At 44.3% G+C, this 24,444-nt stretch overlaps 2 protein-coding genes across 5 annotated transcripts in view; one reads left to right on the plus strand and one right to left on the minus strand.

Annotated features, from left to right (window-relative positions):
* MAP3K13 (mitogen-activated protein kinase kinase kinase 13) overlaps window positions 1-12,352 on the minus strand; it is a 74,629-nt gene extending 62,277 nt beyond the window's left edge. For 2 of the 4 annotated variants that reach the window (XM_085303909.1, XM_085303913.1), the window contains exons 1-2: window positions 12,289-12,352; window positions 5,137-5,262 (exon numbers count right to left, since the gene is read on the minus strand). The gene's annotated coding sequence lies outside the window, so the exon portion shown is untranslated. Of the gene's footprint in view, window positions 1-1,399; window positions 1,441-5,136; window positions 5,263-7,525; window positions 7,566-12,288 lie in introns of those variants that run through there. The other 2 variants (XM_085303910.1, XM_085303911.1) reach the window with 2 other exon arrangements.
* Window positions 12,353-18,333: 5,981 nt separating this feature from the next.
* EHHADH (enoyl-CoA hydratase and 3-hydroxyacyl CoA dehydrogenase) overlaps window positions 18,334-24,444 on the plus strand; it is a 25,943-nt gene continuing 19,832 nt past the window's right edge. The window contains exon 1 of the mRNA XM_085303905.1: window positions 18,334-18,411. Coding sequence (XP_085160031.1) covers window positions 18,335-18,411 — 77 coding nt within the window. The 5' untranslated portion in view covers window position 18,334. The remainder of the gene's footprint in view (window positions 18,412-24,444) is intronic.

Below are 24,444 nucleotides of genomic sequence, written 5' to 3' on the forward strand. Positions count from 1 at the left end.
TTCAAAGGTCAGAACAAAAATTTGAAACCAAGTACCACATGTTGGTAGATAGAACAGCAGCTGAGATTGCCTGCGTCTTCCTTCATAGGCTGGGGCTTTAACTGGAGCAATAAAGTATCACATTAATAACAACTTTAAAAAGACCAATATCTACTTCATTTATTTTGAGTAAGTCTTTCTCTGCCCTCATCTTTACTAATAGCACATGTCAGAAAGAGGTCAATACAGCTTAATTTTTTCCTACTCGGGACAAAAAGGCGTGAAGAACAACCAGAAAATTTAGCTTATTCCACTTTCACTGTGGCTTAAGAATGAACGGAAGATGGATAAACTGACTCTATTCATTAGCATCAAATGCGACTTCAGCATAACCTGGCTGCTTTCACCACAGCTGTTTAAATTAAAAGATCAAATCAGAGCTCCACTTGAACTAAGATTAAAAAGATACATCAACTCACAGACAGTATTTAGATTGCAAGGAAGAATAAATTGTGGTGACATGCATCTGAACAGAACAGTTGAGTATTTTTCAAAACATAGCTGTTTCAAAATAACTAATAGGGCAACATTTAGGCACTGCAGAAGGGAGACAAAGTTTTTTGTGGGCCTAGCAAATGTGTAGTTTGTGTGTATTAAACTTATCCTTTACTTGGATGTGCTGAGCAAGCATGCAAGTGTAGTAGAAATGTAATTCTACTTCAAGATGGCAAGTGCAGTGTGCTTGAGAAACAGTATCATTTCATTTGATAAGATATCACACAGACACTTAAATAATGGTAGCTGACAAGTATACAATGAGTTGAATGCTGTACCTCTTTTATTCTCCTGTATCTAACCCTAACACATGATCATAATGTAACCAACTTTTTAAAAATGTATCCATGTAATGTAAAAATATTTAAGATTTAGGGAAAATACAAGGTAAGAATAAAATTGTTACACTCAGAAAGCTGGAAACAACAAGAGTATCTGAAGCGATACCTCCTTTTTCCCCTCCTATGGGTTACAAGGTTTTTACAGTTTACTACCTTAACTAAATCACAGCTTAACGTGCTCTGCTTACCATTTTCTTAATAGCACACCTCAATAAAAGAAAGGCATGCTGCAGCCTTCAGTCCGGACACTCACTCTCTAACTAAACTGGGCTGCAGACTCGCATTTGTAAAGACAGCACACTTGGACTGGTACCGATAGGACAGCTTCCTTGTACATTAAACGAATCCTATCAGTCCACAGTGATAATACTTCACTGGTCAAAGAAAACCAGATTGTTTCCAACACAGCAAATGAAATATCCCCAAAAAAGTTTTTATATACATATCTACCAAGCAAGTAATTCACTGTAGTAACTCGGACAAAAACTATAAACTCAATGTGGCAAAGAGTCTGATCGACTTACAGGAAACTTGCTGTTATGTCCTAGGTCGCTTCCACTACTTGTGCCATGGCTGATTGCTGCTATTGCACTTTCAGTTTATAACATCAAATCCTTCTGATTTCAGCATCACATATGCCGGTTTCTTTACCTTGAAAATGATAAGTGTCGGGGAAAAAACATCACACAGATATCCTCCTAAATAGCTGAACTTCTTTAAGGACCTCTGGAGACAGTTGGAAGAGATCCTCTTGACAGAAAGGGATAACCAATGCCCTGGTAAAAACACCAGTAGCAGCAAAGGAACATATGAAAGCTTATGTAGTTCTCCTTCACAACTTTAGTCTCTGACGGAAAGCTCTTCCCGTATCATCTCATAGTCACCCAGCACTGACAATGTTCCCTCACCCAGGCATGGCAATGAGGCCAACTGATTCTCAGTGGACAGTCTCCAGTTTGTGAATTTTTGCCTAAGATGCCTACATTTAGTCAAAGATTCTGGTGGCAAATTCTCTGAGAGAGCAAAAAGAAATTTACTCTAGAAATACTGGGGCATTTTCAAGTCTAATAAGGCCAAAGTTGCTAACTTATCAAGGACAGAGGAGCAAAGGAGAAAGGCTAACAGAGACCACTCTCCCTATCCAAGGTCTTATGCTTAGGATACAAGTCTGCCACAGTCTCACTCACACTAAAAATGGACACAAATCCACAGCCTGAGCAATAATCTAGCATTGATCCAACATCTGGAAGCATGTGCGCTGGAAGCTAGTCTCAGGGTGCCTACATGAGCCAGTGGATAATATGTATTAGTCCCTCCGCAGTAGAGCTTCCTAATGCGCAGGAATATTTGAGGTGTCTGGTCCCTCTACATGAGCTGCAAATTTCTTCAACGAGCATATCACTACTCAGGACTACAACAGATGCCTGAGGAGCACAACTCAGATCTCTCCAGCCCTAAAACCCAAATGCAGCAGCCAGCTGCCCCTAAGAGCAGCAAGGCAGCAATGAGCTCTGACCACCCCCTGCTCTATAACATCTCAAAGCATTGTGTGCTCTGGTCTTCCCACAGGAGACCAGAGCAGCACATTCGCTGGTGTATTGTCCTGCAGAAGGGATGCAACCAGAGCACAGACCAAATCTGGCTTGCAGGCCATCTGGTAAATCGCGATGCTGTATCTGTCAAGACAAGAATCGGTACTAACCATTTTGCTGGAAACATCTCCAAGTATTTTCCAGCGACTGCTGAAAACATGCTCTAACAAGATCAAACAAGCTATTAGCTCCAGCAGAGATCTCTACCACTGCAAACAGTAGGAAGGTCCTGCGCAGAGAGAAACAGCTAGGGTTTTGACAGCAAGAATGAACTTGGCAAGTCAACAGGAGCAAGTACTTCAGGCAGACAGTATCAGAAACACCAACACGATCTGGTATCTACCCAATAACTCACACAGAGGAGGATCCAACCATTCAGGCTTGCTGACCTGTGCTTGATCAGGTGATAGTAGAGCTTGGGAAAGCAGGGGGAGCTCAGCTCTTCCTGAGCATTGAGAATAAAGAAAAATATAGCAAGAAAAATCCTTTTTTCACGCTCAGTCTGTCTTTACCCTGTCACACAATCTTTCCCCACAGATGAAATTTGCAATTTTCAGAAGAAACTATGAGAAAGTAGAAGAAAGGAGAGAGAGTAAAAGGAAGAACTGCTATTTCTATTGATTCATATCAATAGAAAAGGACAGACTACACCAGAATAAATATTCCAAATGAGATTCCCTAGTTCTCAGCTGTTCTGACAAAAGGATTCACAGATGGCATCTCTACCTTCGAGACATGCAGATATAAACAGCACCTGTTGTAGCTATTGACTTTTGCAATCACTCAAATGTCACAAGATGATCTTTTTAATATTGGAGATTAATATACAGATAGTAACTGGTACAGAATTCATAGACTGTTTTTTAAAAGATCCTTTCCCCCAAAGTAATTGAAAATCATTATGCATATATGCAACTATTCACAAACCATTTACATATAAAGAATGCATAACGTGGAAACCAGGGCACTACAAGTTTCACTTCAAGTGTGTTTTGAATGCTTTGACTGTAAACACAGTACAGCAAAAAATCTGTAAATTACACATGGGAAACACTCAACTTATACATAAAAATCTTAATATATACAACTATTCTGTACCATTAGACTACCATTCACATTTTCAAGCAGGAAGTTTGAAACATTAATAGCAATCACCTATTTGAAGTCTTCAAGGAGTCCTCAGAACCTAACTATATGTTACAGAGAAATGCACAACTCAGTCATCAAAGCTGGCAAAAAAGATACTCAGTGGTCCTTGGTTTGTACTTTTGAGCCTTTAAATATTACCTTTTCGCCATACACAGCTGGGAGGAATGCACATCGCAACATACAATGAATATGAAGAGGACTCTTAGAAAATATAGGCAATTAGTTGATACAAGAGAAGCTTTTTAGAATAGACCAACACTTTTTGGTTTGGGTGTAGTTTTCCATCCCTTGATTCAGAACCACACAGATAACAGCAGAGACCGAATAACACAGATGATGTAAACAGTATTCCTCTTGCCAGCTACAATGAGTCTTTTCTTTCTTGACTAGTAATGCCCCCCCCAACACTGCATCCTCTCCTATCTCTGTCGAGTATTACACTCATGAGATGCTCACCAGCATTCCACATACACAAAGACTTAAGAAATAGCAAAGATAAAGAGATACTGAGCTTCAAGTCTGCAAAAACACAGGAAAACTGAATTCAGTTTTCAAAGTGTAGGTAAATCTCTCCTGGGCCTGCTTCTCACGCTGGAAAGTATTTATGCACCAGAGGCCTGTGGCTCCAGCACTGGACACTCTGAAATAATTTCTGTGCAGACAGAATGACACTTGGTAATCACCTAGACACATTTGTCACAGCTTACTTCCACTCCACTACTAGCTTGAATTAATAGGCACTATGTTGTTTATATTTTTAAAAAGTAATTATCAGTGAAGCAACTAGTGGAAAAACAAATTTACCACTCAAGAGTATTATAAAGGAGGAAGTAGCCTAGTTAAAATCAGAATTAAGTATTTTAAATCTTAATTGTTTGTCTCAAAAATCCTTTACTTTTATTTCAATATTGGGAGCAGTACTTACATGATATTTCCATTTTGATTTGTTATTACAGTTAAAGGGTTTTATAAAAGAATAGTGTACAGTCACTGTCTACAGCCCTAAGGGGCCAAGTACAAAAATAACACAAAACACAAACTCTACAAAACATTCTGATTAAATTTCGCTCAAGCATGTTCTGTACTTTGGGGGAACTGATTTATCATCTTTGACAGCAGGCACTCTTTTTCAGCTTCTCTGAGCAGTGATAATACCACTTGAGATACTGCTGGAACAAAACTTCAAAATGGCTTGCTTAATTAAATATATGCACCAAATTAAACAAAACTTTATGTTACAAACTTAAAATTTAAAAATCCAAATAAATCACCTCTTTGCCTAAACACTCAAGTTCTCAAACATTTCCAAATTAAACATAATTAATTGATACAGTAGAAAACATACCTACTTGTTAGATATTTTTTTCCAATGAAAAAAGCATGTTTCTATGGGCTGTGCCATCCCAGAAAGACAGATGCACACTAAGCTGAAATGAGGACAGCCCAGTCTTTGGGAAGACTTATGGTCAAGGCCCAAGACACTGAAAAGCACATTTGTCACAGAAACAAGATCTACTCACCTTCAAGACATTTTAGTTTCCAGAAGAAAAGCATGAATTGGCTCATTTTTGAATGATGTAATAGTCCATCAGTTTTTGTAGTTAGACCTCTTCGCTGTTCCTCTTGTAAACTGGTATTCTGGACATCTAAAAAGAACTACAATTTAAAATACAGCTCTCAAAGATACTATGTTACATAAACATTACATTTTCCTTCTGTTTAAAGGGCACACTGAAAAGTTACCTGAAACCAACCCCATGGGTACAGTTACTGAATAACTATATTGCCAGAATTCAAGAGAGGCAGCAAGAGCTTCTTTCTTTACCTCTTTGACCCTCACAGTTCACATTTATTATCTGCATTACAGTAGCACATTGAGAATTTAGCCTAAAGGTTGTATGGGGAGAACAACAACTTATCTAAAGCCCAACTGCTGACAAAGCTGAGAATTACACTGTATTATCAAAAGCCCCTTTTGATCCCATCCCCTGCATTTTACTTATTGACAGCAGAAGGTCCCAGGGTCAAAATCACCCTGGCCAGGAGGGAATCAGCAAAATTATGCAAGTATCATCTGACAACACAATGCATCACGTCTCCAAGACCCTGAGCTGTAGTCAACTTGAACTACTGACAATTCCTGGTGGAAATCAAGGCAAAGAGATCAACTTCAAGGTATCGTGGTTTCTGAAGAGGGCACTGACCAAATCTCACAGAGTCTGGGGAATGATCTTGGCTGCATTCAGAATCTTGGGAAAACAGTAAGCTCAGCATCAAATTTGATGCACTGGCCCCACAGATCAGCTGCTTCCTGACAAAAGGAAAAGGAAACCAACACCAACCCGTCATCTGTTAGGGACACCACGACGGCTCTGTCTGTTGTGATTTGTATGTAGTGGCCCTAGACACGGAAGATGACTCTGCAAACATTCCCTATGGCTCCGAGGGCTAGTACATTTGTATACTGCTATCTCTTCAGATGGCCATCTACCTGGTCATCTCACTGAGCTCTCAAACTCGACTGCACTAAACAGTTCCCCATGACAGTTTTCACTATCTCTCCCCAGTAGCTCTTAATCCCACAAAAGGGGCAACAGGTAATAGACCAGGAAAACAGTATTCCTGGCTTAGAGTCAACATCTTTACTCAGTCCTCTGCCCCACAAGGTTGCAGGAGAAATGTCTCCAACAGTGAGAACACATCAAATCACCTAAGCAACACTAGCATTTCCTCCAGTTACAGAGAGTAGAACATGTCCAAACTACAGGACATTGTACCCTGAGGAATCTAGAGAACCTATAAAAAAGAAGTGCTGCATTTATAAGTGCACCAGGAAGGTCAAAGTACTCTTGGTCAGCTATATAACATAGAAACCTTCACAGAGAGGCATAATAAACCCCTCCTGCACCCTACCATTCCAGCAGATTACGAAGTAACACTGGCTGCAACCAGTCAATTACACTTTGCACTGAGGCAACAGCAGAGCTTTAAACTTCACCCTGCTTTATATTCTCCATCAAGTGTTTTCCTCCTGCTGGCCCAAATATGAGACCACTGCAGGTCTCCCTTTTTCCACTTGGGAAGATGTGGAAAGACCAGAGTCTTCCCAGCAACCCTGGGACTACAGCATTCAAACATTCCCCAACAGAGGTCCTAAAGCCACTGCACAACACCTCAGATTTTAGAGTTCAAATTGTCACAAGAAAACCAGGAAGAAAGTAGCTGATGTAAAGGAAAACTCAGAAATCATCTCCTTCTGGTAACACCAGCATGAGACCCCCAGCACTATGTTTTCTCCACCTCCACCAATACATAAATGTTTGGCTAATTGAAAGCCAGTGCTGGATACACCATGCCAGTGGAAACTGTGATCTCCTGGGGGATCTCCGAGTAGTCCAGAAATACAGAGGGATAAGTGAGAGAAGTCTTTCATCCCTTTTGGGACCAAGTCCTCCTGTGTCTGGCAAGGCCAAAACTGTTGCAGCCACAGCACTGGGCACCAAATAAGCTGCTGAAAACCCAGCCTGGCAAGGTATGGTGGCACAGTGATCCAGAGCCACAGACGCCAGGAGCACGTGGTCTTCATTTATGAATGAAGCTAATCTGTCAAGCCAAAAAAGCAACAGCGCACACTTCCAAAAACCTCAACGTTTCCTGGCAACAATACTAGACAAAAGGAGCACAAAGAACCTTTTCTCATCAGCTTGGTGCTGGATGATCCCCAGCACCTCCCTGCAGTGACACAGGGTGCTCTCTGGCAGAGCAGCAGCCAACAGCCGACCAGTACAGTGACACCAAACACTGCTACACTCCTATTTGCTTGGCTTTGAGGTTAGGCTGGCCACCTTTTCACTAGGATACTCCAAAAACAGCGCGCGCACGCTCAATGAAGTCTAAGTTTGAACAGACCACAGACTGGGCTTTGCTCAGAGGTCACACCACGGCCACCTAGTCACTCCGCGGATGGATCCAAGTAGCAATGCAGGCCACGCAGGCAGAGAAGACATCCACTCTTCAAAGCGGTCGCCGATCTCATTTTCAGAGTCAGGAAATGAAAGTCCACTAAAATAGCCTGCAAGCGCCGGGGTACAACTCAGTATGAGCCAGATGGGAGAGCAGAAAACAAGCTTCATTGAAAAGTTTAAAAGATATCCTTTTCCCTAAATTACCTGATGAATCATTATTAAAAAAATCTTTGTGATGTAACTGTTTAATTAGGCTGAGACTTACACAAAGCACATTCATAATCAGCTCTCAAAGTAATCCTCTGACCACCATCTGGAGCTCAGTCTAAATCTTGATCTCAGACACTCTGAACAACCATGCACATTTGAAATTAGGATTTTAATGTAAATATACCTGTTGATGAACCTCATTATGACTTTAAATTCATAAAGTGGAAAAAGTTGACAAGAACACTAGAAAAATCCTGAACCACTTATTCCATGGGCTCCTCATAGACAGGTCTGTAAAAGCAAATTCTAGAATAACCAGAGTGGGTCAGGGACAATTTATGTCTACTACATTTAGAGAAATGGTTTCAAAGTGAATAAATAAAAAGGTAGGATTCATCAAACCAATCTTGCACCAAAAAGAAAGTGTACCTTCCATCAAACAAAAAATCTCAGTTTATAGCAAATGAAGATGCATGACAGCCAATTGTCTTTGAATAGCATACAGGAGAAAATCTTCCTAGAATCAGATTATGACAGCAAACTAACTTACTCAAGACACAAAATAAGTTAATTCCTCCTCACTCGTACAAATTGCTCAAAATATTTTACTGTTAGAACATGCAGAAATTCCTTCACCAAAAGCACCATATAGGACCAGCTATATTTTTGCTAACAATCTCTCCATCTATTTGAAAATCCTATTTCCTACTGGCAAGTAAGAATTGTCTGGGACACCTCCCATGTATAAAGCCTCTTAACTAGAGAAAAAAAAAGAGTTTTACAAAATATACTCCTCTCAGTATCACATGCTGAGCTCCCCATAGCAAAGCAGTCAAAAGTGAGACACACCATACCATAGAGAAATGCACCTAATCTTGTCAGTTCCAGAAGAATTCTTCTATTTTGAAGGAATTTTATCAACCAGGTTTTAGACTCTGCAAGAAAGGTCAAAACAGCAAAGAAAGAGGCAAGGAGCAGGCAAAAATCAGTCACATTTGGTTGATGTTTGAAAGAATTAATCGCAAGAATGGAAGGTTTTTTTTGTTTTTTTTTTTTTTTTGTTTAATATTTATATATATAAAAAAACACATATGTATGTGTGTATACATTTTGGGTGCATATGCAGATCAGGTCTTTGTGCATTTTATCAGATACATCTCTCTTTTTTTTGTTTTTTCCAAATTATAACATATGTGCAAAACCCCAAAAGCCCCCTACACTGGGAGGAATGGTCCGAGAGGCAAGATTTTATTGATAACTGGCCTATCTGCACACAAAATTTCTTCAGCTCAAGGTATGTTTCAGTATAACTAAGCGTGAGCAAGATTAGGAAAGACCAACCAACTTCACCCAGACTTGGCACCAGCTATGAGACGCCAAACGCTGGCCATTTCACTACATACAGAGTGACATGGAAGGGTCACTACCACTCCTCCAGGTACAAACTTAAATTACCTACTCACCTCACGCTGCAGACAAATACACTACTGCCACTGGGCACAAGTTAGCTACATATGCATAAACCATTGTTTAGCATAAGACTGCACTGCAAAAAGAAAAATTACATTTTTTACATTCTAACTCCCACTTTCCTTGGTATTTTAATTAATTTTTAATCTACAGAAATAGGAAAGAGAAGACAGAGGAGTGAGTTGTTTAAATGCCACATTTAATCAGTTAAAAGCATTCCCCAGCTGAGACTCGCCTGGGATTGTTCACTGTTTAGGAAAGAAGTTTTTGTGCACAGCTAGGCCGCCTTCAATTTGGAGGGGGGTAATTCTTAAGTTGTTGTTATCTTTGCAACAATACTTCCCTCTTGGCTGCAGCAAGCAATGCTTGGTGGGGGTTACGCTAGACCAAAGTCCTATACAGTAAGTCAATATTTAACTTAAGCACTGTACTGTTGAGACCTTGCCTAGAGTATCTGATATAGTAATTTATTAAATCTTACACTAGCCTTTGTAACCAAAGATAACAAACAACAATTTATCTACTTTATGAGAAGCTGTATTGATAAATTCTACAAGGACAGCAGTTAGATTAGGTTTCAGTAAACTTAATAAAGGACCTAAAAGAAACGCTTCCATAAAAGGAGATCTAAGTAATGTGATACGCACCTTGCAGAACAGGTTCAAGAAAGTAGCAGAAGCCAGAGTGCAAAAGTCATTTAAAACCGGACCATACCAAGTTCTGGCAATTCAGTATTTTTCAAGAGAAAGCATTTTAAACACTGCAGTTAACCTATTAAGTTCTATCACAAAGGTTTACATAAAACTCCTGGGCCTTAGAGTAAGCAGCATTTATTTCCTGCTAAATAGCTGAACAAAATATAGGAACTGCTTTATTAATATAGACTTTAAAATGCTACAGTAAACAAAAGATTTTCTTAATGCAGATTGCTCTTAATCTTTGTAAAGTTAAGCAAACTCTTTACATCCCCAAAATATTCTTTGCATGCCTTTGACAAGTCATTATAATATTCTCATCTTCAATTATGTCTCTGGATAGAGATCTTTCTAACATCAAGAACAACTCTAAAACACAGCTCAGATTGAAAATGAGCAAAGAGTAATATCTTGTTTACTACACCCATTTCTGTTCTTCATCCCCCTGTTCACTGTGTTTAAATGTGATCTCTTTCGCTAGTACTCCCATCCTTACATTTAGCAAATTGCTTTTGTTCTCTAAAACTGAACATCTGTTTTAATGATTCTAATGTAGTTATTAGTGATAATCACTACATGCAACTTTTAAGACTTCCGTAATTCTACTTTCCTAATCCTTTACATTCTAATGTTAATATTCACCAGTTTGGTTACCACCGAAAGGGTAACCTTTCAGAAAAACAAAATAAAAGTATTTGTTTTGTAAAAAAGTAGCAAGGGGGAGAGGGTGAATCCGTTTACCTGGAAGCAGCTTTACCCTTCCAGGGAGACGCACTCTCTCAACACTTTGAGAGTATACACTTCAGACTGTGATGAAATGAATTAACAAACTTCTGTCCTCAAGCATTTTGCCACTAAACTAGTGTCACTTCTAGCGCTCATCAGACCCCTCTATAAGCTGACTCAACCTACTAAAATGGTAGAAAATTAGCTACAACATAAAAACAAGAGACACAGGTAGTATTGCACAGCTTTTAGCTAGAGGTACTGGCAAGGAGCAAGAGGAAAGCTGGGAGCAGGTTCTTCTGGTTTCAGGAGAAAACAGACTACTAAGCCAGCTCCCCTGTCCAGGGAACCACAGCCGCAGGGTGCACTTTCACAAGCAGCTTAACTGATTTTCATCTGTGATGCTGCCAAAATGGGTGGACCTGCCTCTCCCTTTCATAGGGACTAGCATTAATACAGGTACATAGGCAGCTTGATCAGCTTGCTTACCCTTAATCCACCTCAGAGTGAATGCAGAAGGAAGCATTTCCTGCTGCTTTGAGAACAAGGTCAGGACGGTAACACCAGTCTACCTCTGAACTAGTGTAACTACAGCAGGAAAGAAAAAAAAAGCTGCAAGCGAAGCCATAACATGGTCTTTGTAGTTTCAACTAGCAATGCTCCCACAGAGCTCACCCGGGGAAGGAGGATGACAGGCTCCTATCCATTTTCTCCTGAGGGTTTGTTTTTATTGCACTACACGTTCAAGTGTTATTTATTTTTACTGAATGGATAGCAATGCATGCAAGTTTGAGGTACTAGATTCTGCCAGGGGAATTGCCTCTGAGTGAAGGAGGTGAGATGCTGTCTCCCTCACAGCTTAGGTGCTGCACTTAGCAGCTATCCCCTTGTTTCGCTCCAGTGAGCGAGGCCAGGGAGTCCACCCGAAGCAAGCTTAGCATCAGCTAAAGCCACCCCTTCCACTTTCCAAACTCCACATCAGATCAAAGAAGCATATGAACTACTGCATCGACCTTTCAGTTGAACAAGACACAACACTCTGGGAGTTTGCACAGATTGTTTTGAGCCACCAGCAGCCTCTGATATGCTTTGCTCAGACAGGATTATGGTGGATACCAGAGTCTCGACTCGGACACGATCTGCTTCAGAGTCTGCCTGGAGAAGATTTACCTAAACGCTCCCTTCTTCGACTTTAATACCCTACAGGCTCTCCGCTGGCTCAGGAGCTTTTTACAGGCGTTAGCAACATCTCGGTGCGTTAAGGAGCGAGGAAACAACAAGGCACCCGCGCAGCTCCCAGGGTTTCGGTATGCGCGCCTGGCGCCTTGAAATAAGCGCCAGCTACGCCAGGCTCGAGGCGCGCCAACGGCAGGGACAGCGCGCGGAGCGGAGCGGGACGCGGCTGCCCGGCTGCGCTGCAGGCTCCGGCCCCAGCGGGCGCAACGGCGCCCCGCGCAACGGCGCCCCGGGCCCGGCCCCGCCGCAGCGCCGCCACGCAGCCTCCGAGCCGCAGAGCCCCAGCGCCCGGCAGGGCCTCCCCGGGCAACGCGAGGGGACCCGCCGCCGTCTCCCCCCCCCTCTTTCCTCCGCGCCGCCGCCGCGTTACCTGGGCGCCGCGTCCGCGCACCGGCAGCGCCTCCCCAGCCCGAACAGCGGCCCGCCCTCCCCGTCACTTCCGCCCTGGGGAGGGGGCGGGGCGCGCGTGCGCAGTGCCGCCGCGGGCGGGCGGTTGAGGCGGCCGTTGGGCGGGGCGGTTGAGGCGGCCGTTGGGCGGGGCGCGCGGGGCCGTTGAGGCGGCCGTTGGGCGGGGCGCGCGGGGCCGTTGAGGCGGCCGTTGGGCGGGCGGGGGGCTGGTTGCAGGGGGAGGGCGTGGGGCCGTCGGCCGTCGCGGGCCGGGGCGGTGCTGGCGACCTGCGCGCAGGCCGTGTACCGAGTCCTGTCCGTGCTGGGGTGTGCCGGGCGGGCCCGCCTGTGTTCCCCCCCAGCACGGAGCCATAGATCTCCCTCCTGCCCTTCACCTGACTAAAACGCTCCTGCATCCCAGCTTGTGAGAATTCATGCTGAACGAAGCACCGAGGGCCACAGCATCCCACACCGGCACACTTCACGTTAACACTCATTCTTCTATAACCTGAAATTCTATCTTTTCAAAGACCTGATGATACCAAGCCCGATAATCAGATAATTTTTCACCCTTTAACTTCCAAATATTGGGATCCAGTGGCCAAACTGGATAGGATGCCCAGCTTTGCTTTATTGTACAGTTTCACGCTGATGCTAATACAGTAAAATGCTTCCATAACCCATGTGCAGATACAGTGAATAAGGGACCTGTAATCTGGTTCTTCAGTTTTTTTCTCATGCTTCCATGTCTCTTGTAGCATGTATGTTTGTTTGTAAAGATAGTGGCACTTCTTCAACACTGAGGGAATATGATATTTCAAACATTTAACAAACTTTTCTGAAACATTCACACTTTTCTGCCAGTCAGTTTTGCCCTGGGAGAGAGACAAGAGTAGGAGAAGAAGACACAGATAGACACTGAAGTCCATTTTACAGAATATGGTGATGACAGTAAGCATCCTTTATCCACTGACTTGACTGGTTTCAGGATAAAGTCCTGTACTGCTGTTTGTGACGTTGTCCAGTGTAAACTAGCAAATGTAGTGTAAACAAAGACAAAACAAACAAACAAAAAAATCATACCTGTGTGACAGCTTGTGTTAAAAAATCTCTGAAACATGCTCCCCATTTTTATTTCTTCCTCCCGTGGAAGTTGTGAAGGTCATGCCAATCATGTTTTGCGTGCTAAGGTCACTTGGTTACCTTGCTTTTTTGTCCTGCGTAAATCCAATGAGAAGATGCCTCTGCTTGCACAGCAGTACCACAGCTTTCCAGGAGGTGTTGCTTTGAAACCATGCAAATAGAGCAACTTAAAAATCACAAATGGAAATGGGCTATTAAAAAGAACTGACAGATCTCTTGTTCTGGCAGGGGGGATGTAAAATCTTTAATTTGAAATGATGTTTCTTCTTATAAGGCAATTTAAATGTGAGAATGGCTGCTATGATTTCTGCACTGAGTTGTACAGAGGGAAATAAATGCTGAACGTCACCCATAGCATGAGGAGAGAGCTGCTCTCTGGAGGGGCAGCCCCTTCAGCTGGGCAGCTGCCTCGCGCTCAGCTGCTCGCAGATCTTGGGGCTCAGGGCCCCAAAGGGCAGGCGGGCGCTGGTGTCACTTGTGACCCCTTTCACAACGTGACACCTCTTCTTGCCCGAGCTCTTGAGGCGAGCAGGCTTTCAGGAGTGCAGACCGCTCTGGTGAGCGGGGCATCAGTGGCGCTCTGTGGTTATAACACTTCTTGGGCAAGGAGGGATCTAGGAGACCCACGCAATGGAAAAGCGTAAAGGCCCATGCAAGACACCGTGCTTTTGTACCTTGCTAACAAATATATTGCAACAGCTTGTGTGTGCAAAGGTGTCAGTGGTTTTATTGTTGCATGCTTTGTAAAAATTTATAGATACATATGTATCTTACAGACCTGATGTAGTAGTGTGTTTTGGAGGGGTAACTTGGTTTCAGAAAACCGAAGATGGAGTAAATGAGGCAAGCTGTCCTGGCCTGAAAGCTGTGTCACTCTGCTTTCCACACCTGCATAAATGCATTTTAAAAGAAAACAAGGAACTCACTTAGAAGAGGGTGCACAGTAGTAGTGACTTACTGGATCAGCCAGGACTTTACGTACATATTAGCAGTGAGAAGTACTGCATTTAAATATGCACGGGCTTCGGTCTAGAAGACAGAACAGGAGGAAAAGTTTCCCAGACTTTTAAAACCCTTTTTGCTGAAAGCGAAGTGGCATGCTCAGTCAAGATGAAGAGTTTTTAAACAAGTCCTTATCCCTTCTAGCAGCTTTTTTGCTAAAACAACCTTCTACAACTGAACAGCATTCTACGACTGAGGCTCTTCAGTGGAAACTTAAACTCTAAGAGGAGATGATTTTTTACAGCCCACAATATTGCTGTGTAGATGTAGTTGCCGTGCTTTCAGAGCTCTAGCCATGCCTTTCGAAGAATTACATATATGCCAGCCCCAAGGCAATGAGCTCCTCCAACTCACTGAGGATCTGGAAGGCTGAGTTTGGAAAAGGACCATACACTTAGCAAAGGACAGCACATTAGAGTGTGCATAGCCACAGGACTCTGAAAACTCTTTTATGATCAGCAGTTTATCAGTGATAACTTTTGCCATAGGTGAAGATATTAGCCAGGAGCAGAAAACTGTGCACTAGATAAAGACTGTAGGGATGAGGACACCAATAGCTCTTTTTACACCAAGCAATTAAGAAAAAAAGCCCCCCAAACAAGAAAGTTGTAGCTGTAAAAAGGAAAGCAGAAAACAGCTCTGGGCAAATTTAGCAGGCCCTCTGCACCACTTCAACAGCAGCGTGTAATTCAAGCCTGACCAGCTGCTGTCAGAAAAGGATGAGTTTTTGGAGCTCTTACCCTTCTCAGGAGTATGACCACAGGTTTTACCACAAAACCTTGGTTCAGATTTTTATGATGCAATTAGTTGGACCTTTCATGTTCCTAGGAAGCAGTTTCGGTGGAAATACATTATTCTAACAGCTGGAACATCACTGCAGACACTCCAGATGCCTTTAGGGTCAGAAAGGGATGTGTTTTGGTAAACTAGTCTAATAGTCATTTCTCCGGAATTCCTGTTCTATGTGAATAAGGTTATAGCAAAATGAAGCTGCATCTTCTGAAGTACCTTGGATCAGTGAGCTGCTGGAAGAAAGATAGTCCTGAGCCTCTTGTAAAGCACTTGTGTGTACCATTCAGTACTTCTGCAACAAGGCTGATGATTTCAGGAGGCTGTAGGGGGCTTGACAGACTCATGTCGCTCCTGCTTGGGAGGAAGCAGAGTTCTTTTTCTTTTATCCACAGCATAAAGTGCGTGTTCATTTAAATCTGTCCTTTGGTGAATACCCCTCATTTCCATTTCTAGTAATAGAGTACGGATTTGATATTCTCCTCTTGAGAAGCCTTTCACTTCTCCAGAATTGCAATGGGTACCCAGTGTGTTTTCTGAGTATTATCCTCTACTATTTAATCAAAAGACCAGTAATCAGAGGGATGACAAAAGTTAGCAACATTCAGAGGAATATCCACAAACTATCTTGCTGCCTGCTTCTTCATTTGAGAGAAACCCGTTGGTTACTCAGGCTTTTATGCAGGCTTAAGCACCTTCCATGATCATAGTTTACGTCTGAAATGGCATCCACTGTCCCAGAGACAGAACACAGTAGGGCTGTCCTCTAGCAAACAAAGTAGTGTAACATTAAGCCTTATTTACTGGAACCTTTTCATCAATCTGCAAAATCAATAAGCTTTTTTTTTTTTTTTTCTGATAATTAATTCTTTTGTGTGGATTCATGCTCAGAATTGCTTGCTTGTTCACATTTCTGGAAATTACATTATTAAAAAATAACTAAATAGACCTGTAAATTATAAACAGAAAGTACAACTCAACAAAGTGAGCTTTGGTTTTCTTCTGGTTAATGAGAAAACAACAGATCAGTTAACCCCCTCCCACAGCTCCGAAGTATGGCTTTGTACACTCCTAAAACACAATTTTACATGCAAAATGCAGAGTATTATCCCTCCTATAAGAAACAAAGCCAGACTTTTACATTTACATGGTTTAACATTATAGAAGAGTTCTAGTGGTCACCCACAATAGCAATAAAATGAGGAAGGCAGTAGTTGCTCTGAGTGAAGGCTATATTTTAGCACAGACCTTTCCATACACATAAATCTAGTTTTAAAGTTATCAATACCTCTTCCAGATCTGTTGAAGGAGCTGCAGGCATCCTGCCCAGTGGGTGACTTTTAAAGGCCAAGAAATATAAAAGCATACCAAGCAGAGAAGTTCAAGCTCATTAGGATAAACTACAGCCCACCCAATAGACTAAGCTGACACCTTTCAGCTCCCTGAAAACAGGGGCCTGCTTACATACCCATCACTGAGAGAAGCACGACTGGTTGCTAGTTGGTTTCTCCGTGGAGCTCACTTTGTGATTCACGGTGGTCTGCGGACTGGCCCTGGCTTGTCCCTTACACAGCTCCATAAGCAGATGCTTTTGTAGCATCCTCTTTACATCTTTTGTATTGGTTCCTGAACACCTGCACCAGGGATGGTCCTGTAACAGGGCAACCAGACACCAACAGATGCATATGAAATGTAGTCAGTTCTTCAGCCTCCAGGAATCTTTCCTCTGAAGAACCTTTTACTTTCCCTTAAATTACATTTTAGTCCAAAGGATATATTAGTTTTTCTATATTAACTAAAAATCATGTGGCTCTTAGTTTCTTGCAGAGTTTTGAACAGCATCAACTCTTGTGTTAGATGGTTTCTATTTAAATGCAAAGTGCATGTTGCATTTCATAAAGCAACAATAATGTGCAGCATGCTTTCCAAATGTATTTTAACACAGGTATTATAAAAGTTCTGGATTATGTGAGCATTATTTGAAATCAAACAACCCTGCAAATCCTAACTAAGGGTGCATCTATGCTATAACCCTGCCAGGCTTTCAGACTTGTATTTCAGCATGCTATAAGAAGTTGCTCTTACAAAACTCATCATTTTCTGACAATTGCCCCACAATTCTGGTTCTACTGGTTACATCTGTAGTGAAAGTCTGCAGCTAAATTATACCCTAGCAGCCTTTCTGGTGACTGTAGCGTCACAGTCTTGGCTCTGGGTCAAAGCCAGCTCGGCTCCCTATCCTCGGTGCACCTTCACACTCCCAAGAACTCCCCTGCTACCGGGGAATTCTGACGTGTGGGGACCCATTAGTGCCTCGTCCCTGCTCAACACAAGGAAAGATGGTCAATAATGTACTTCTCTCCTAAGAGCCCAGAGGGAATTTCTCTGTGCTGTGCTTGAATGTGGGGTGCAATACATCACTTGGTGAGTATGTGTTTCTTTGTGATGAAAGGGGGATTACTAGCTCAGTGAGTCTGTGCTGCCTGTTTTCATACCTCCTTGCTCCTTCCAGAAGGCATGTCTGTATCTTGTCATTGCACTGAGGGGCTATACATAAAAATAATGTGTAGAGACTGAGCATCCACAACTTGTCAGGAGCCACATCTTCAAACCTAGTCATTGCATCTCTTTAACCTCTGCTTCAGCAGAGTCTGTGATGTGTTAACTTGGGGTAAGGGAATGTGTAGCCATTTCTCATTGATCTCCACCTAGAGAAAGGTCCAGCACTCATTGCCCTAAGCCCACAGCAGCCTGTGGCTCTCTGGGGTTTCTAGAGGTACACAGGCAGCAAAAGGAAGAGCAGCGGCCCACTGCTGGGTGAGGTGGGCCACCTGGTGACAAAGGCAGAGATGGGACTGGGACACTCAGGGTCTTCTTTGCCTTGGTCTTTGCTGGCAAGGGCTGCTCAGACCTCGCAGGTCTCTGTCCAGGGACGGAGTGAGGCAGAGAAGTATCATCCACTGTGGCAGGGCGGTGCGTCCCAGCACCGCGGGGCCGCCCCTTGCCCGGTGACAGGCCGGGCACCCAGGACCGCCCCGCGGGGCCAGGCCAGGCCTGGCAGCAGGCGGAGCGGAGCAGAGCTGCTGGTGCTCGCCATGGCGCAGTACGCGAGGGCGGCTGCTGCCGCAGTGGCCATCATCCGCCTCCGCAACCCACCGGTCAATGCACTGAGGTAACGGCACTGGGTCACCCCCCGCCCCGGCGTTGGTGGCCGGTGTCCTGCCTGCCTTCTTCCATCCCTGCCTGCGCTTTGTTTTCTTCTAGCCTTGCTCCCCCCGCTTTCCTGTGCAAAACCCTTTCTGCTGAGGCCAGCACAGGCTGTTCTTAAATTCTTCCAGCAGGGAGCTCGCCAAAGGGGTTTGCGTTCCTGAACAAACGCTGTCAACCTGGCTGACTCCCACGGAAAACTGCCAGATGCTCTGGAGCTTAAACGTCTCTTTGCAAAAATCACGCTGCATTTTTCCATGACTTCTCTTCCCTTTATTGTGGTTTCTATTGATTTATGCAGCAGAGATGTCAGGCTTACTGATCTGTACTTCCTCTGATGTCCCCATTTTTTAAAACGTAGCACGTTTCTCATCACCCTCCACTCTCTAAGAATGAAGGTGATGCTTCCAGTAAGAAATTACACACCGTCATTAGTAGTTCAGCTGTTTGTTCCTGGAGAGCCTGGGTGAAAACAGCTCCTGCTTTAAGGTTTGCTGCTGTTCATTTTATTTCTGCATTCCACGTGCTCTGCAGCGCTTGCCCAGCGCTCACAGGCAGGCTGGTGTCTACGCTTCCAAGTGAGCACAAAGGTTGAGGCAAAGGGCTTTGTAAATAGGAGATGCGGCTGAGCAAGGGGAGCTGGCTGCGGTTCAAGGAACAGCAGGAGGTATGAGGCAAGAGGTGAGGCTGGATTAGCCCACGGGGAGGGCTGTCAGAAGACTAGGCAGGTCATTTGCTTTTTAAAAAAATGTTAAGGAATTGACCTCTGAATACTGCTCTTGACCAAGCAAGTCCCCAATCACTCTCAAACACAAGCCAGAGGGAAACATAGTCAAATGCAAATGTATAGTCACCGCTGAAATTTTAGTTTCTCAGATGCTTGAAAAGGACATATATGTTCTTCTTTAAATAGTTTGGTCTAAAGTTTGTGTGTTTTTCAGGTAATTTAGGCCTAAGGAGCACATAGACCCTTTGTAGCAGCTGCAGTTGAGCCATACCTATAGTGTACATTCGATGCTTTTGCAGGAGCCAGAAAATCCACTGCAGTTATGCTCAACTTCTCTACCAGCAAGCTTGTTAAAAAGAAGCCGAGAGAGACAAGAGCATGAGCATGATATATCAAGGCCATATCAGCTGCTGCCACAAGCTGTAGCAAGCTACGTTGCTCTGCAGTAGCTGCCAATGCTTTCTCTTCTTTTGCAACACATTTGACAGAGGAGTGAGATGATTTTCATGTCCCCTGATAATTATCTGAGAAAACAAACTTGGAGTAGTTAATGAGATCAGCTGAACCAGACTCATAAGGCTCCTGGACGTGCCAGGTGCAAAATGTCCCTTGGACCAACTTGTGCCTAAGAGGTAGGAAAACTAGCCTGACCAGCCTAGGACAACTTCCAAGCTCTTCCCACAGTGAACTTTCCATCCTTACTGTGCAAAGTACAAAATACACAAGTAAACATACATGCCCAGGCACCCTTAGCTGTCTCTTCTGAGCAGTCTGTGATAAAACCCCAAGTGCTCTACTTGCCTTCTGCCTTTGAGCACCAGCAGCATGTATCTGCATAACAGCCTCTAAAATATACCTCCCTGGCTCTATTCCCATTTCCCAAGCTCTTCCTCCTTCCTCCTTCCTCCTGCGCAGGGCACAGCTCCACGACACTGGAAGCCAAGGTTGGTATGGTCGTGGTCCTGGTCTCCCTCCACACCATGGGAGGGAAAAGCCACTGTAGGTCCATTAGAAAGGCAGTTGCCATCATCACTGCCCCTACAGCTATTTTCTGCCACCCCCACTCTTCTATCGGCTGACAGCCCCACGGCAAGAGGGCCCCGAGAGGCCTGTGTATTTTAGCAGTGTGGACTCGGTCCCTAATGGTGAGCTCCACAGCACCATAAGGCGACTTAAGCTGGGCCTGCATCATCCTGGCTGTGGTTTCTCCCAGCCTGTGCTGTGCTAGCAGGGACCACACAGCGAGTCCGTTCAGGAGCTAACGTGCCCAAACACTACCTTGCTTTTGCGTTTCACTCAGGCCAGCTCTGTGTATCGGCTCCCTCGGCCGTTGCACAGGTAGAGGTGCTGGCGTGAGAGACAGAGTAGGAGTACGGGGGTGCAGACGAGAAGCTGCAGTGCTTGAATTTAGGTCAGGTTAAGCTGCTGTGAGACCTAAGCTCGAGACATGCCTCTGGTCTTTGGTTGCACTTCAGGGGACAGGACAGAGGGACTTGGCTTGTCCCGGTCGTCTTGTATCAAGCGGTTCGTCTGACAGTATTTCTACCTGGCAGTAAGCAGCTTCAGAAAGAAAACTCAGTTTGCATGGGCTTGTACTTTAATTCTTAATTTATTAAGAAGACCCACTGAATTTGCAAAGAGCAAGTGTGGAGGAACCACTGAACTTAGCTTTAACCAGGTTTGCTCTTGTAGTGAGACCTGTGTCAGTAATTATCGCATACTTGCAATCAGGCAGGTTTTAGCTGAGACCTTGAATAGCTGGGAAAGGTAGAGGGCACCTCATGAGCCGTGTGTGCCCCTCCTGCTTCTATATACGCTGTATACGCTGCTGTAGTGGAGTAGGTTTGTGATTGCTATCCGAAATGTTTGCCGAGGAAGGTGTCAGCAAGCAGTGAAGGGTACAGACAGGAGCCACGTCCCGCCGTCCCGACAATTTCATTTCATAGCGGGCACGGATGCTTTTTAAAAGGCTGGTGTGTTTTCCCCGCTCTGCTCTGCGCCAGCCTCACCTCTCTCTCCCCACCGTATGTGGTGCTCAGCGCTGTCACCAAGCGTTCACGCCATCGCATGCAGCCGTTAGCACTTTAGAGGCCGCTGGTGGGTGGGAATTTGCTCTTTGCCGTCTGACACCATCTGCTGCCATGTAGGTACCTCCCAGACAGCCCTTTCCTGAGCAGTGTGTGCTCACTGTGAGCACTGCAGCAGATCACCCCCATTTTTCTTCTGTCCTCTCTGCGCCTCTTCAGCTCTGTCTTTGCTCCCCCCTCCCAGGCACTCTCCTTCGCTCCATGGCGTGTGCCAAACTTTTTTTTTCCCTTGATTTGCGGACATTTTATTTTCAGAGATCTGCAGTCCTAAGAGTCTCTGAGCCCACAGAGCAGAGGGAAGGGATTAGACATGCAAGGAAGTGGGAAGCCTTTGGGGACAGGAGGAGGCTGCTGAAAAAGGAATAATCAATTGGCTACAGTGTTGCCAGGCCACTAATTTACAGGCATGATAGAGTAGGATGTGGCATAGGGGAGTGTATATGTGGGATTAAATAAAGGTAACAGTTTAAGAATCGTGACTGGAAAACCTTAGCATCCCTTTGGGTGGAAATGCCAGGCTCTGTCCACCTGCAAGGACTGTCCTGCTGACCTCCAATCGGGATAATGACCAGAAAATGTTAAATGAGATTAGAGAACGTGACAGTATAGATGTACAATATAGAGACATGGCAGTACAGACGTATATGGGAAATTAAGAGGCCTAAAAAAATATAAAGAGTGCACTTCAAGAGATGCTAAAAATCGTTAAAGAACTTAAAAAGTTCTTTAGATACATCAAAAGCAGGAAGTTAGCTAGGGAATTGGTGGGATTGCTTGAAGATATATGTATAAAAGGGGCACTCGGCAATTACAAGGCCATAAGAGAGAATGGCAATGAACTCCTTGTGTTGGGAAGAAGTCAGCATGGCCTGTGTAAGAGAAATCCTGCTGTGCTAACCGGCTGGATTTCCTCGAGGACACAGATAAAGACCATCCCATGGACACAACGTATTTATATTTCCTGCTTCAAAGGGTATTAGAGAAACCCAGTTACTGTAGGATTGGTGGAAAGGGTCTCTGATGGTCTGAAAGCCGGTTGCAGGACCTGAAGCAAAGGCTGGGTCTGGAGAGTCCTTTTCTGGGACTGAGAAGAGTCAGCAGAGGAGAGGGTTGCCCAGATCGCAGTACCGAGTGACCTGAGGAAAGGATAAAACAGTGAAACTGCTGAGTTTGCAGATTATTCACAGTGATTTGGGGAGTTCAAATGCCACGCAAATGACAAAGACCCTCAAAAACCGGTGTGAATGGTCAAAAAGATGGTAAAAAGAGCTTCCGTGTAGAGAAACAGAAGGGAAGGTATCAAGGGAAAATAATCCAGCTCAAGCTTACAGGGTGCTGAGTTCAAAACTGGCAGTTTTGATGCAGGAAAGGAATCGCTGCCGTTGGCAGTCCTCTGAAATCACCAGCTCAGTGGCCGGGCCAGCTCCCAAACCCGCAAACTATTGAGCACCATCCGGCAGTATGCTGAGAGCAAAACTGGGCATCAGTTTTCTGCCCTATAAAACACCTTAAATACTGCGTGCTTTTCTGGAGAAGGACATAGCGTTAGAGAGGATCTAGAAAGGGGACAGTAATTCGGGGAATGGAGCACTGCAGTAAGAAGGCAGCTGAAAAGGCCGAGAGTCATCGGTGTGGAGGAGAAAAGGCCGGAGGGTGGGTGGGGGGCAAGGTCAAGGTTTACAAAATCAGAGAGAAGGTGGATAAGTTGAAGGCCTAACTGTTATTTACCAAATCCTGCAGTAATTGACCTAGGGGCATTTGATTAAACTGGCAGGAGATTGGTTTAAAACAGATCATGTGTATCTCTCCAGAGCGGTGCAGAGCTTGGGGAGCCAGATGGGATCGGCAGGATCAGAAAGGGATTAGACAAACTCACGGACAGCAAGTCCATCAGTGGGTGCTAAAAAGCCTGAGTATGATGTACGTGGTAACAGGCCTAATACAGGGCTTGCGGCTGCGGGGGGAGCACAAGGGGGGAGGACCAGACTTGCACGTTCTCCGTAAGCGGCATTTTCTGCTAGAGACAGTGTATTGGAGTCTGACTTCTTTAAAGGTGGCTGAGCTTATTTTCAGGATTCCCTTAAACTGCCTTTTTTTTTTAAGCAAAAGACATTTACATTTACAAATCTTCGCTAAAATATGAATAATATATAACAAATAATCAAACCCTCTTACATATCCAGCACACCATCATTGCAGTGAGTAGAGTTTTATGTGAAATGCAAATAACCTGGTATGGTCACAGGCAAGAATATGCTTATATCCCGGGGTGCACATATTCTTTAACAGCACCTACCCTGCACTACTGAAATACTTAACATTGAATCATTTCGGCATAATCTCTTTTCTTAGTTAAAATAACATACACGTGGCAGAGCTGATTATATAGAGAGGGATAAAATATTGATTGAAATGCATATGGTGAATTTTTGCGTTGTTACTGTTAAATGAATGATACTGTCAAGGTAATGAAATCCTTATGCAAATTATGGTGACTTTTTTGCTTCTTTTATGTTCTAGCTGTTTAAAGTTGTGATACACTTGAGTATTTTTATAATTCTACTATCACACTATGATGCTTTCATTGGAAATTATGTCTTTTAGTGCCAGTTACAATGTGTGAGTTACAAAGCAATGCGGCCTCTGTGCTGGACTCTAACATGTGCCCAGGAGAAAACCTATTCCTTTATCTTATGAGAACAAGTGGTTGCAAAAAAATCTGGCATTGCTTCCTTCTTGTCCCACAAAAAAACCCCTCAAATTCTCACCATGAAAAAGATGCAGGGAGGAGGAAGAAATATTTCTGCAACAGGGTCAACTTATTCTCTGGGGAAAGTAGTTCTGATGAATTAATGCAAGTAACACAGGTACTGAACTGTTCTTCTGGGGCAGCCTGAACGACTAACTTTGCTTCTGGCAGGAAGAGTGTATTGGTGCAAACGCTACGGGCTCCTAAAGACTTTCCGACGTAAGAAGCAGAGCCTGACGGACGGCACGACCGTGCTCTGTAACAAGCGCTGAGGGAAACAGGGCCCGCTGCAAGGCTGCCCTGGGCGGACGTGGCTGCCGGCCCACGCGCGCGCGCCGCTGCCTTCCAGCCGGAAAGCCGGCAGCGCCGGCGCCGGCTCGCGCGTGCCGCTCCGCGGAGCCGTGCGAAGGGCAGAGCGGGCGTCTGCTTCCCTCG

This window comes from Rhea americana, unplaced genomic scaffold (genome assembly GCF_003343005.1).
Source record: "Rhea americana isolate MKP2758 unplaced genomic scaffold, rheAme1 scaffold_200, whole genome shotgun sequence".
NCBI classification, from domain to species: domain Eukaryota; kingdom Metazoa; phylum Chordata; class Aves; order Rheiformes; family Rheidae; genus Rhea; species Rhea americana.